This window comes from Equus caballus, chromosome 2, assembly GCF_041296265.1.
Source record: "Equus caballus isolate H_3958 breed thoroughbred chromosome 2, TB-T2T, whole genome shotgun sequence".
In the NCBI taxonomy this organism is placed as follows: Eukaryota; Metazoa; Chordata; class Mammalia; order Perissodactyla; family Equidae; genus Equus; species Equus caballus.
Window position 1 is genome coordinate 89475027 of NC_091685.1, and position 14268 is coordinate 89489294.

Below are 14268 nucleotides of genomic sequence, written 5' to 3' on the forward strand. Positions count from 1 at the left end.
TATATACTACCTAACCCCTAAATGTTTTAGTCTCTTTGCCTATAAAATGGGTATAATAATAGTAAATACCCAGAGGTTTGTTGTATTAAATGTGGTAGGAACATAAAGGTCTTAGAATAGTGCCTGTCATATAGGAAGCATTTCAGGGTTTGCAATTATTAGGGGGGTGAATTAGTGGTAATTTTTATTTTCTCCTTTTGCTTATTTACATTTTGTAAAGTTTCTACATGGTGCCTGGTTGTTGATTCAGCCGACTTGGTTGAAACTCTCCAAGTCATGATAGGAAAACACGTTACTTAAAATTTCCTGCAAAACAGAGAAGAAATAGATATGATGCATGTTCATGTTTTTGTTTTCTGTTAGATTTTTTTGTTCAGAAAGAAAATGTTCCTGTTTGTTATCCATACTTAGAGCAAGCAAAATTTGGCAGTATTTTGTCTTCATTCACTAATAAATATTTATAGAGGGCCTACTATGTGCCCCTTACTCTACAATAGGTGTAGTCTCTGTTGATAGGAGACAAGTGCGCTTCTCTCTGTGATTAACCTCTAGTCCTATAGCATTAGTTTTGGAAGTTTGTATTACAAAATAGGGTCTATTAAATCATTCAAAGCTCTAACTTTATGTTTTGGAAACAGAATGTTGGACGCATCCTATGCCTTCCCCATGATCAAACATGGCATGCTCTTACGACCCATGACCTCCTCTTCTGTGGGGCTTCTGGAAGAAAATGGTGAGTCTCACTGCATAAATGTTGGTAGCAACTCAGTGATTTTCATTATTTTGCATTTATTTAAAATGCAAAGTCAAACAGCCATTATTAAACAGTCATTTCCTTTATATTTCATTTCAAATACTGTCTCAAAAGATAAAGAGATTTCAGAAACAATTACTAAAAATTAGTTTTAACTTTCTTTATTTGAACTTGAGAGATTGGATTTTCTAAAATGCGTGTGAATATTGAAGCTTTTAGGAAATTATAAGGATAAATTCTCATAATTTTAAAAATATCTCTATAGTTGAGTTGCTGTTTTAAAAAAATACATAATTCTTCAAAAGAAAGTATAGATAATTCTTTAAAGTTCCTTAAATGTGACTGAGAAACTCTCTGAAGCTTGATGAGTTGTTTGAAGACCCAGGGGCTATAGATTCAAAGAAACTATTTTGTAGTTTTCCCTCTTTTTAACTTGTTACTCATGTTTTTGAGCTTCGGGGTGTCATTAAGAGAAAAACTCTTGTGGAATGGGACTATTTTGATTTTGGAAGGAATTTTTCTAAATTTGCAGAATAATCTCCTCCTGGGTTCTCAAGACACTCTTGCATAAAATTTCCTTTATTCAACTACAATTTTACCAGCCTTTATTTGTTTTGGTTATTATAGAAGGAATTCAAGCATCAAGTGGAGGCTCATGAAACACGTTTTCATTAATCCAACCAATATTCACCAAAACTATTAATATTTGTGAATAATGTCAGAATCTTGAACACATGCAATAGGTCTGTTTAAAAATTTTGATTGTTAAATTGGTCCACAGCTTAAATTCTTTTAAATCTTGATCAGATAACTTGAGGCCCCAGGGTAGGGGAAAAATGTGTGGGTCTCAATTGAGTCTAGAATTGAATAATTATGTGAAGAAGTAAATGCTGTCAAAAATTTCTCATAAGGCCTAGGGTCTAATGGGTGAAGTAGTTTTTATAGATAATAATCTTGAAATCTGATAACCCTGAAAGCTGAGGTTTACAGTCCTTAACTACCTCATAAGTGAAAGTTCTACTAATTCTGTGACATTTAGACTTTATTCAGGATCAACCTAAGGGTTGATGAAAGCCTCTATTTTCAAATACCATCCATAAATCACATGTGTCTTTCCCTTTCAGAGGAGCTTCTTAGCTCATTGAAGGGTTCAGTAATTCTCATGGCTTTAGTCTGAATGTAGAAATTTGTCTTTTTGCATACACATGGAGCTTAATATACAGGGGCTTGTTTGTTTAGTGCTAAAGAAAAGATAGAAGACCTTTCTAAAATGTTTGTTGAGAGAGTCCCAGTTACTAGCTACAGATTATTGTGAAATTGTGGCTGGACAGCTGGAAGCATGCACAGTTACCTACGTGATGTTTTGACTTTTGCCAAAGGTTCTATCCATGCAAAAATGTTCTGCTGAAATATCTGAAATATTTGCTAATGGAACCATCACTTCATGGAGGCTAAAGACGCTATACTTATTACAGTGACTGACACATATTAGGCATTAATAAACATTTGTTAAATGAATGGATGAATGAAGATAAATTAAAAGGAGAAGCCACCCAAATGGAATATACTTCTGTATCTTTGTCTGTATGTCTGTTTCTGAAACTTGATAACTGCTAAAAGAAAAAAGAATTTGGGAAAGTAAAATACAATAGTAACAGCGATGAATATAAACGTTGAAAAGAATAGCACCAGATGCTATTTTTTTTACTGTTCTTGTTTACACTGATTATATGTAGACTGCAGAGATACCATAAAAATCAGTAGATGTTATGTAGTTTAGTTTATATGCTTTAAAACCAAATTGTTAGGTAGATTATTAGTTTTATGATATAAGTGTCTGAAATAACGTCATGGAAGGCTGGGAGGTTGACATGTTGAAAGTGTAAAAAATTGTAATAAAAATCAGTATTTCCAAATGCTGTAGGGTAGCTATTCTTTTTTCCTTAAAGTGAAATGTATTTTCAATCAAATAAGAATGGGAATTTCATCACTGCTTTGTTGTATGTGAAGCTTTTGTTTTATTTTGTTTTGTTTTCAGCCAAACCACTCTTTTATAATTGCAACATTTTTTTTAGAAGAGCAGAAATATCTGAAGGCTTGTGGCCAGCAACTTATTTTATATAAGCTATTAGTAAAATGTGAAAAATGATTTTATTTTTGAATAACCTAGGTGTGGTCCTGGCTTTGTGTCTTGGGTGAAAAATAATAAATACTTCTTTTATGCTTGTTAATTTTTTAGTTCATTTTAAGGCTATGGTCTAAAAATTTGCACAACAAAGCTTTTCTCTCTCACCAAAGCTTAAATTGTGAGAGAATGTAGATCTTGTGATTTTCTCTGGGATATATGGTAATTTATTGGGCTCTTAAAATTGATCAATTCTTTTTTTAAAATAAGTAAATTATTCTTATTAAAGGAAAAAGGAAAGGAAATTAGAACATAGGAATTAAGACAAATTTATGATTTCTATCCATTTGACTTATGTATTATTATATATAATATATAATAATATAATGCATATTATATACATATTATATAAATGTATGTATCTTATAATGCTTGAAGCCTTGCTTTTTAAAGCACTACCTCACAGTGATTGAGTGAAGTCACTGGAGTTATTCTGGTTACTCTAATGAGGTTAGAATTCTGGCTCTGCTAGTTTCTATCTGGGAAACTTCATCCAAGTTACTAAATCACTCTGTAATTGTTTCCTCATTGGTTAAATGGGCAATAATAACAGTACCAACCTCAAAGTTTTTAGATAATGCTTGTAAAGTGTATAACATACAGCCTAGTGCCTAATAAAATTGAGCTATGCTTATTAGCCACAATTCCCTAGATATATATAGTAAAGCATAATAGACTTGAAAATCTAGTGTTTGGAGACGTAGCTTTGACCATTTCAGAAAGGATATATTACTAGAAGCACAAGACACACTTCATGACAACACCGACTTACACTATCACGTCACTGAACTCAGGAAGGGAGGTTCATTGTTATTGTGTAAACACAATCATTTGACCTTCTTGGATTCAACTATTTTTGCCATTGTCATGCCTTTTTACCCTCCTATTTCAATAAATTTGGTAGGTCACTCTTAAACTGATATTCCTCAGGCACCCCTTTCACCAGTAATTTCAAAGCTTTCTTCCCATCTTTATGATTCTAAGGGAAGCCTCAATGTAGAAACTCTTTAATAGACTTTTTCAAAAGAAAGTTCTGGGAAGAAGGGAGATGTTTCAAAGAAGCCCACATTACATAAGGCCCAAATCTCTGTGTGGCTGGGTACAAATCCCTTCAATTCTCTGGGCTTTAGTTTCATCATCTGTAATCCTCACGGAGAGGATAAAACTGCCTCAGTGAAAGAGAAGAAAGGTTAGAAAATTTCCTTTTTCTGTGTGGTTACTTCTCAGATATTAAAACCTCTCTATACAATCATTGACAGGAGAGAAGAGGACTGACCCCCAGACTCTGCTCTTGGCAAGATTTCTTACCTCTCCCTACATGCCAAGTTCATAGCCTTGAGACCCTCGGGGTGAATCTCATTAAGTATGTCTTTTAACTCTGTCTACATCAGTCTGCACAAGACACTTGGGACTTCCAAATCACTGCTTACCACCAAAACCCCACTATTAGAATTTTGTGTGTCTTCTTTTCTGATGTCATCCCTTACTCTTCCTATTGCTGAAACCCATTTGGTCTTCTCCCTGAACTTATGGCCAGTAACCAGAAAAATCCTAAATCCTTAACCTCTTCTAAGTATTCCCTTCACCTTCTCTCTCTAACTGAAATCTGTGCTCTGTCCCCAACCCTGAGGACATTTCTTCCTCTGCTGCTCTCCCAAGTGGTGATGGTCTTCTCTACAATGCCTCACATCTCTGGGGTTGGAGATGAGATGTGACCTCCTGATTCCTCATGCTGTTTTCACACCACTCCCCCCTCCTCTTCCCTAAAACTCCCAGCTTTGAATCTCATGTCATCAAATTATATCCTTTATTACCTCTCCTTCTTACAGTAATCTATTGATTTGTATCCATTCTCTCATATCCTAAAGAATTTAGCCCTTGGATGCTTGTCATTTTCTCTAGCACTAGTCTTATAATAACTCTTTGTGAGTTCAATATCTAAATGAATAAGCTTTCTAATTTATTGGATTCTCCTTCCCTTGAGAGCTTTTCCTCCAATGATTTTGCCTTCTGTCATGCTACATATATTCTCTGATAGTTATAGCCTAGAGACCTTTGAAATATTTCAAAAATCTCACCCTGAAGAGCACCACCATTCAACCAGACCACCTTCTAAACTCCAACAATTTTTTTTTAACTCCCAGTGGGAGTCTTGGGACCCCCAATGTTCACAGGAGGCCTGGCACTCAAGTTTTGAATTTCTTCTCTAGCTATACTCATTCCCTCGGTAATTTTATCCAATCCTTGGCTTTAAATACCGTTTATATGCTGCAAACTCCAAACTTATATCTCTAGCCTGGTTATTCTCCTGAACTCTAGCTCATGTTCAACTGCTTAATCAGCATTTCCACCTGGATTTTTAATAGGCACGTCAAACCTAACGTTTCCAACTCAGGAACTTTGTACATGTTGTTCTCATTCCCTGGAAAGCTCTTTCCCTTAGATGTCACAGGCATCACTCCTTCATCACTTCCAGGCTTTGTCCAAATGCCCCCTTATCAGTGAGGCCATCCCTGACCTGCCCGTCGTGGTAGCACCATCCGTCCCAGCTCCATTTACTTCTCCTGCTTTATTTTGATCTCTAACATTTAAGGCTTCGGGACATATTGTCTATTTTACTTATGTGGTTTTATCCGCCTCCTCCTGCTATAATATAATCTCCATGAAGGCACATAGTTTTGACTGATTTACTCAATACTATATCCCTTGAACCCAGAATCATTCTTGGCACATAGGAAAAGCTCACTATATTTTATTGGATGAGTGAAAATACTGCTATTTTTTTTTTCTAAAAGAGTGGTACCAATTTTCATATTTATTTTTTCTATTCAACGAGGAAAGTTATCTAATTTATTAGAATAAATATTTCCACCCATGGAGCTCAAATATGCTCTTTTCATCTTGAATAAAAAATACAGCTGAAAGAATTACAGCTCTGTGTGTGTGTTTCTGAGAACGTGGTAAACAACTGTGCAAGGAAGGACTTCTGGGTATAGGACGCCTAAAAATGCTAGTTAAATATTAAAAGGTTACTTTAAAAATGTGGCTGAACTGGCAGGAAAGCATAAAAATAATAAAACCAGAAAATATAAGAAGGCCTGTTTCCAGAGAGGTTTAATGTTCTTTAGAGTAGTTTGTTTTTAGGACTCATACCTATTCCTGGTGACCTAGAACTTTCCTAGTTAAAAAAAACTGGCTTCACTTCCCTCCCTCTTCCTGTCTATCATCTATCTATGTATCTGTCTATCATGTATGTATGTATGAATGTATTTATTGTCAGACCTCAGGTATCCAGAGTCAGATTAGTAGAAATCCTTATTTCATGATGCATTATCATCACTTGTCCATGAATTGCCCTCTTTTATTTATTTTTTGTATTATTGAATCTTATGATGAGCACAAACAAAATTATCTCACAGCAAAAGGTGTATAATACTAATAGCAACTAACATCTACTTGTGTGCCCCTCCCAAATTCTATCCCTTTGCTTCCACCATAGATTTGGAGGAGTTCTGCTATTGAATTGTTTTCTTTTTTGCTGAGGAAGATTAGCCCGAAGCTGACATCTGTGCCAATCTTCCTCTATATTATATGTGGGTCACTGTCACCACGTGGCTTGATGAGTGGTGTAGATCTGTTCCTAGGATCTGAACCTGTGAACCTGGGCTGCTGAAACAGAGTGAACTGAGCTTAACAATTAGGCCATGGGGCCAGCCCCTCTACTACTGAATTCTTGATACTAATTCTTTTTTAGTTATATTGTGGCTAGTCTTTTCACTTTCTTTAATGTGTTTTTGATGAATAAATAATATTGATTTAAACATAGTAAAATTTAACAAAAATGTTATCCTCTCTTGAACAATAAAAGGACTATCAAGCACTTTAGGTTTGCTCTTCCTCTATTCAGAATTTCTTATCATTGTCCGTTATTTCAATTGTCTTTTTTAAACTTTAATTCACAAGCCATGCCATAATTATCATTATTTTATAGAGATAATGTTTGTTTAGATTTACTTCCTTCCAGGCAGATTGAGACTTGAGAAAAGCTAGAAATTTTTAGAGTGAAATACAGATGAAGATGATATACCCTTCCTTTTATTTAGGCCTCTTTAAAGTTGTCTCAATAATATTTTATAGTTTTCTGCATATATATTTTTTAGATTTATTCCTATGCATTTGATGTTTTGATGGTAGTTTAAATGGTATTTAAAATTTTATTTCAGTCCCTACCCCCTTTTCTGGTTATAGAAATACAGTTAATCTTTTTACATGGACCTTATATCCTTATGGCCTTTGTAAATTATTACTTCTAGTAGTTTATCTGATTTATCTGTTGATCTTTTTAGACTTTCTCTATACACAATCATGTTGTCTATGAATGATGACAATTTTTGTTCTTTCCTTCTTATTCTAGACATTTATTTATTTATTCTCTTACCTTATTGTGTTGGCTAAACTCTTCTGCACAATGTAAAATAGAAATAGTGAGTGGCTTTCTTGTCTCATTTCCTATCTCAGAAGGAATTGTTATATATATGAGCATTCAATATAATGTATAATCTTTTTTATAGACTGTTTTTATTATATTAAAAAGTTCCTAGTTTGCTAAGTTGTTTTCTTTTTTTTTGAGGAAGTTTAGCCCTGAACTAACTGCTACCAATCCTCCTCTTTTTGCTGAGGAAGACTGGCCCTGAGCTAACATCCATGCCCATCTTCCTCTACGCTATATGTGGGACGCCTACCACAGCATGGAGTGCCAAGCAGTGCCATGTCCGCACCCGGGATCTGAACAGGCAAACCCTGGGCTGCTGAAGCAGAACGTGCGCACTTAACCGCTGTGCCACTGGGCCGGCCCCGCTAAGAGTTTTTTAATCATGAATCAATGTTGAATTTTATCAAGTGATTTTTTAATTTAATTTTATTTTTTTCCAAAGATTGGTACCTGAGCTAACAACTGTTGCCAATCTTCTTCTTTCTTTTGTTTTTTTCTGCTTTATCTCCCCAAATCTCTGCGGTACATAGTTGTATATCTTAGTTGAAGATTCTTCTAGTTGTGGTGTGTGGGATGCTGCCTCAACATGGCCTGAGAGCGGTGCCATGTCTGCTCCCAGGATCCGAAGCAGCTAAACCCTGGGCTGCCAAAGCTGAGCGCGCGAACTTAACCGCTCTGCCTCAGGGCTGGCCCCAAGTGATTTTATTTTTATTTCTTATGATGATTTTATTATTTCTCTCCTTTGTTCTCTTAATGTAGAGAATTAGACTCATTCATTTTCAGATGTTAAACTTCAACCTTGGAATAAACCTAACTTGAATTCAATTTGCTAAGGTTCTGTTGAGGGTGTTTTCATTTATATTGAAGAAAGAAATGGCTTGTAATTTTCCTTGTCTATAATATTCTTGTCATGATTTGGTTGGAAACTATTCCCTCTTTTTCTGTTGTCTAGAAGAATTTCTGTAAGATTGTGCTATTTTTTTCTTAAACGTTGAGGGAAAATCGCTAGTGAAGCCACCTGGCCTGAAGTTTTCTTTATATAGAATTTTGAAATCATAGATTAAATGTCTTTGATAAAATTAGAACTGATGAAATTATTTTCATCTTCTATCAGTTTTAGTAAGTTATGTGTATAGGGTTATGTCTAAATTGTTAAAAGGATTGCCATAAAATTACCCATGATAATATTTGTACTGATGTCTCCTTTTTAATTTTTTATTTTGATTATTTAGGCTCTCTCTCTCCCTTCTTTCTATCCTCCTTCTCTCCTTTCTCTATGGTCAGTTTTGCTAAACAGCTGTCAACTTTATTGTTTCCCTTTTTATTTTAAACCACCTTTGAGCTTTACTGATTTTCTCTATTGTACATTGCTTTCAATTTCATGAATTTCCATTGATAATTACATTTTCCTGCTCTTCATGTTGGTCAGCTCTGACTCTGAGTACTTTCTTTGAGACCATAATACCTATTTGATTTTACTTCACCATTTACTCATAACAATAAATATTTTCTAAATACTGTTATATATGATATTATCTAATTAGTGTGATTAGTTTTTTCTCAATAAAATGGATAGGGTTTCTTTTCAATTATTTTTTTGAGATCATAATCATTTATAACATTGTGTAATTTTGGGTGTACATTATTGTTTATCAATTTCTGTATAGACTGCTTCATGCTCACTACCAGTAGTCTAATTTTTATCCATTGCCATACATACATGCCCCTTTATGGCATAACATGGCATAACACCATCTGCTCAGTGTCCATCCATGTTGTTGCAAATGGGCCACTTTTGTCTGCTTTATGACTGAGTAGTATTCCATTGTATATATATGCCACATCTTCTTTATCTATTCATCCATAGAAGGGCACTTGGGTTGCTTCCACATCTTGGCTATTGTGAATAATGCTGCAATGAACATAGGGGTGCATAAATCTCTTTGGATTGTTGATTTCAAGTTCTTTGGATAAATACCCAGTAATGGGATAGCTGGATCATATGGTATTTCTATTTGTAATTTTTTGAGATATCTCCATACTGTTTTCCATAGTGGCTGCTCCCATTTGCACTCCCACTAGCAGTGTGAGGGTTCCCTTTTCTCCACATCCTCTCCAGCATTTGTTATTTTATGTCTTGTTAATTACAGCTATTCTGACAGGTGTAAGGTGACATCCCATTGTAGTTTTGATTTGCATTTCCCTAATAATTAGTGATGTTGAACATCTTTTCATGTGCCTGTTGGCCACCTGTAGTGTATCTTCTTTGGGAAAATGTCTGTTCCTATCCTCTGCCCATTTTTTGATTGGGTTGTTTGTTTTTTTTGTTGTTGAGTTGTATGAGTTATTTACATATTTTGAAGGTCAACCCCTTGTCTGATAAATGATTCACAAATATTTTCTTCCACTTGGTGGGTTGTCTTTTCATTTAGTTCATCATTTCCTTTGCTTTGCAGAAGCTTTTTAGTCTGATGTAGTCCCATTTGTTAATTTTTTCTTTTGCCTGATTGTTTCCCTTGCCTGAGTAGACATGGTATTCAAAAAGATGCTGCTAAGACTGATGTCAAAGAGTCTACTGCCTATATTTTCTTCTAGGAGTTTTACAGTTTCAGGTCTTACATTCGAGTCTTTAATCCATTTTGAGTTCATTTTTGTGTATGGTGCGAAATAATGGTCTACTTTCATTCTTTTGCATGTGGCTGTCCACTTTTCCCACCACCATATGTTGAGGAGATGTTCCTTTCTCCATTGTATGTTCCTGGCTCTTTTCTCCAAGATTAGCTGTCCACAGATGTGTGGTTATATTTCTGGGCTCTCAATTCTGTTCCTTTGATCTATGTGTCTGTTTTTGTACCAGTACCATGCTATTTTGATTACTGTAGCTTTGTAGTATATTTTTAAGTCTGGGGTTGTGATGCTTCTAGCTTTGTTCTTTTTTCTCAGGATTTCTTTGGCTATTTGAGGTCTTTTGTGTTTCCATATAAATTTCTTTTTTTTTTTTTGAGGAAGATTAGCCCTGAGCTAACATCTGCCACCAATCCTCCTCTTTTTGCTGAGGAAGACTGGCTCTGAGTTAACATCTGTGCCCATCTTCCTCTACTTTATATGTGGGATGCCTGCCATGGCATGGCTTGACAAGTGGTGTGTAGGTCCATGCCTGGGATCTGAGCTGGCGAACCCCAGGCTGTTGAAGCAGAACATGTGAACCTAACCGCTGTGCCACCAGGCCAGCCCCCTCCATATAAATTTTAGGATACTCTGTTCCATTTCCATGAAAAATGTCATTATGATTCTGATTGGGATTCTATTGAATCTTTAGATTGCTTTAGGTAATATGGAGATTTTAACTATGTTTATACTTCCAATCCATGAGCATGGACTATCTTTCTATTTCTTTATATATTCTTCAATTTCTTTCAATGATCTCTTACAGTTTTCATTGTATAGGTCTTTCACCTCCTTGGTTAAATTTATTCCTAGATATTTTATTCTTTTTGTTGTGACTATAAATGGGATTGTATTCTTGACTTCTCTTTCTGCTAGTTTGTTATTTGTGTATAGAAATGCAACTGACTTTTCCAAGTTGATTTTGTACCCTGCAACTTTGCTGTAGTTGTTGATTATTTCTAATAGTTTTCTGGTGGATTCTTTAGAGTTTTCTATATAGAGAATCATGTCATCTGCCATCAGCAAGAGTTTAATTTCTTCCTTTCCAATTTGGATACCTTTCATTTCTTTTTCTTGCCTAATTGCTCTGGCAAAACCCTCCAATACTATGTTGACTAGGAGTGGCAAGTGTGTGCACCCTTGTCTTGTTCCTGTTCTCAGAGGGATGGCTTTTAGTTTTTCACCATTAAGAATGATGTTGGCTGTGGGTTTGCCATATATGGTGTTTATTATTTTGAGCTACTTTCCTTCTATACTGGTTTTATTGAGAGTTTTTATCATAAATGGGATGTTGGATCTTGTCAATGCTTTCTCTGCATCTTTTGAAATGATCATGTGATTTTTATTCCTCATTTTATTAATGGGACATATCACATTGATTGATTTGGGGATATTGAACCAACTCTGCATCCCTGGTATAAATCTCCCTTGATCATGGTGTATGATCCTTTTAATGTGTTGCTGTATTTGGTTTGCCAATTGTTTTGATGATTTTTGCCTCTGTGTTCATCAGCAATATTGGTCTGTAATTTTCCTTCTTTGTGCTGTCCTTGCCTGGTTTTGGTATCAGGGTAATTTTGGCCTCATAGAATGAGTTAGGAAGTGTTCCTTTGTCTTCAATTTTTTGAAATAGTGTGAGAAGGATAGGTATTAAATCTTTGAATGTTGGGTAGAATTCTCCAGAGAAGCCATCTGGTCCTGGACTTTTATTTTTGGGGGAAATTTTTGATTATTGTTTCAATGCCTTTATTTGTGATTGGCCTATTCAGATTCTCTATTTCTTCTTGATTCAGTTTTGGGAGGTTGTATGCGTGTAAGAATTTATCCCTTTCCTCTAGGTTATCCAATTTGTGGGCGTATAGTTTTTCATAGTATTCTCTTATTTCCTTTTTGTTGAGCAAGATTGGTCCTGAGCATGCATCTATTGCCAATCTTCATTTTTTTGCTTGAAGAAGATTGTCCCTGAGCTAACATCTGTGCCAGTCTTCCTCTGTTTTGTATGTGGGTTTATGCCACAGCATAGCTTGATGAGTGGTGTTGATCTGCGCCCAGGATCTGAACCTGCAGACCCCAGGCTGCTGAAGTGGAATGTGTGAACTTAACCACGATGCCACCAGGATGGCCCTATCATAGTATTCTCTTACAATCCTTTGTAGTTCTGTGATATCTGTTGTAATTTCTCCTGTTTCATTTCTGATTTTATTTATGTGAGCCTTCTCTCTTTTTTTCTTAGTGATTCTGGCTAAGAGTTTGTCAATTTTGTTTATCTTCTCAAAGAACCAGTTCTTAGTTTCTTTGATCCTTTATACTGTTTTTTTAGCGTCTACAGCATTTATTTCTGTTCTAATTTTTATTAATTACCTCCTTCTGCTGACTTTGGGCTTTGTTTGTTCTTCTTTGTTTAGTTTTGTTAGGTGTAGTTTAAGATTACTTATTTGTGGGCCGGCCCGGTGGCACAATGGTTAGGTTCACATGTTCCACTATGGTGGCTCAGGGTTCACCAGTTTGGATCCCGGGTGTGGACATGGCACTGCTTGGCAAGCCATGCTGTGGTAGGCATCTCACATATAAAGTGGAGGAAGATGGGCATGGATGTTAGCTCATGGCCAGTCTTCCTCAGCAAAAAGAAGAGGATTGGCAGCAGATGTTAGCTCAGGGCTAATCTTCTTCAAAAAAAAATTACTTATTTGAGATTTTTCTTGTTTGTTGATGTGGGCCTGTATTGCTATGAATTTCCCTCTTATAACTGCTTTTGCTGCATCCCACAAGAGTTGGTATGTTGTATTTTAATTTTCATTTGGTATCTTTTAATTTCTCCTTTGATTTCTTCATTGATCCAATGGTTGTTCAGTAGCATGTTGTTTTGTCTCCAGATGTTTGTGACTTTCCCAGGTTTTTTCTTGTAGTTGATTTCTAGTTTCATAGCATTGTACTCGTGAAAGATGCTTGATATGATTTCAGTCTTACATTTATTGAGGCTTGACTTGTTTCCCAATATATAGTCAGTCTTTGAGAATATTCCATGTTCACTTGAGAGGAATGTGTATTCTCTTTTTGGATGTAATGTTCTATATATATCTATTAAGTCCATCTGGCCTAGTATTTCATTTAAGGCCACTGTTCCTTGTTGACTTTCTGTCTGGATGATCTACCCATTAATGTAAGTGGGGTGTTGAGGTCCCCTACTATTATTGTGTTGCTGTCAATTTCTCCCTTTGGATCTGTTAATAGTTGCTTTATACTTTGGTGCTTCTGTATTGGATACATATATATTTATAGGTGTTATGTCCTCTTGCTGGAAAGTCCTTTTATCGTTATATACTGCCTCTCTTTGTCTCTCATTGTCCTTTTTATCTTCAAGTCTGCTTTGTCTGATATAAGTATGGCAACATCTGCTTTCATTTGCTTGCCATTTGCTTGGCGTATCATCTTCCATCTCTTCACTCTGAGCCTTTGTTTGTCTTTAGAGCTCAGATGTGTTTCCTGGAGGCAGCATCTTGTTGCGTCTTGTTTTTTAATCCATTCAGCTACTCTGTGTCTTTTGATTGGAGAATTCCATCTATTTATATTTAGAGTGGTTATTGATATATGAGGGCTTAATACTTCCATTTCATCTCTTCTTTTCCAGTTGTATATATTTCCATTTTTTCCCCTTCCTTTGTGTGTCTGACTGCCATTTCATTTTAGTGTTTTCCTGTGGAGGTTTTCTCAGTTGTCTCTTCTTATGAATTGTGGCTCTACTCTGATTTTTCATTTAGTGGTTACCATGAGGTTTGTATAAATGATCTCATAGATGAGATAGTCAATTTTCTGATAACCTTTTGTTTCCATTAACCTAAGAAAGTCCCATCCCTTTTCTCTTCTACTTCTGAGTTATTGTTGTCACAAATTATTCTGTTCTGTGTTGTGAGTTTGTCACTAAGTTGAAGTATTTATAGTTACTTTTGACACTTTCTTTTCCTTTATCTTTTAAGTTATAATTAAGTATTTGCTACCTTGGTCTGCAGAAGAGCTGTAGCTTTCTGATTTTGTCTGTCTATTTATCTCCTTGTTCAAAGCTTTGTAGACTTTCGCCTTTTTGTTTCAGGTATGATGGCATCCTTAATTATTTCTCATAGGGGAGGTCTAATGACAATGAGGCGGTCCCTCAGCTTTGGTTTATGTGGGAAA

General features: G+C 35.6%; 1 protein-coding gene across 5 annotated transcripts in view; it reads left to right on the plus strand.

The window, feature by feature from the left end:
• Nucleotides 1–14268, plus strand: part of IQCM (IQ motif containing M) — a 417125-nt gene that overhangs the window by 131748 nt on the left and 271109 nt on the right. For all 5 annotated transcript variants that reach the window (XM_070257817.1, XM_070257806.1, XM_070257801.1 and 2 more), the window contains one exon: nucleotides 639–733. In XM_070257817.1, coding sequence (XP_070113918.1) covers nucleotides 639–733 — 95 coding nt within the window. The remainder of the gene's footprint in view (nucleotides 1–638; nucleotides 734–14268) is intronic.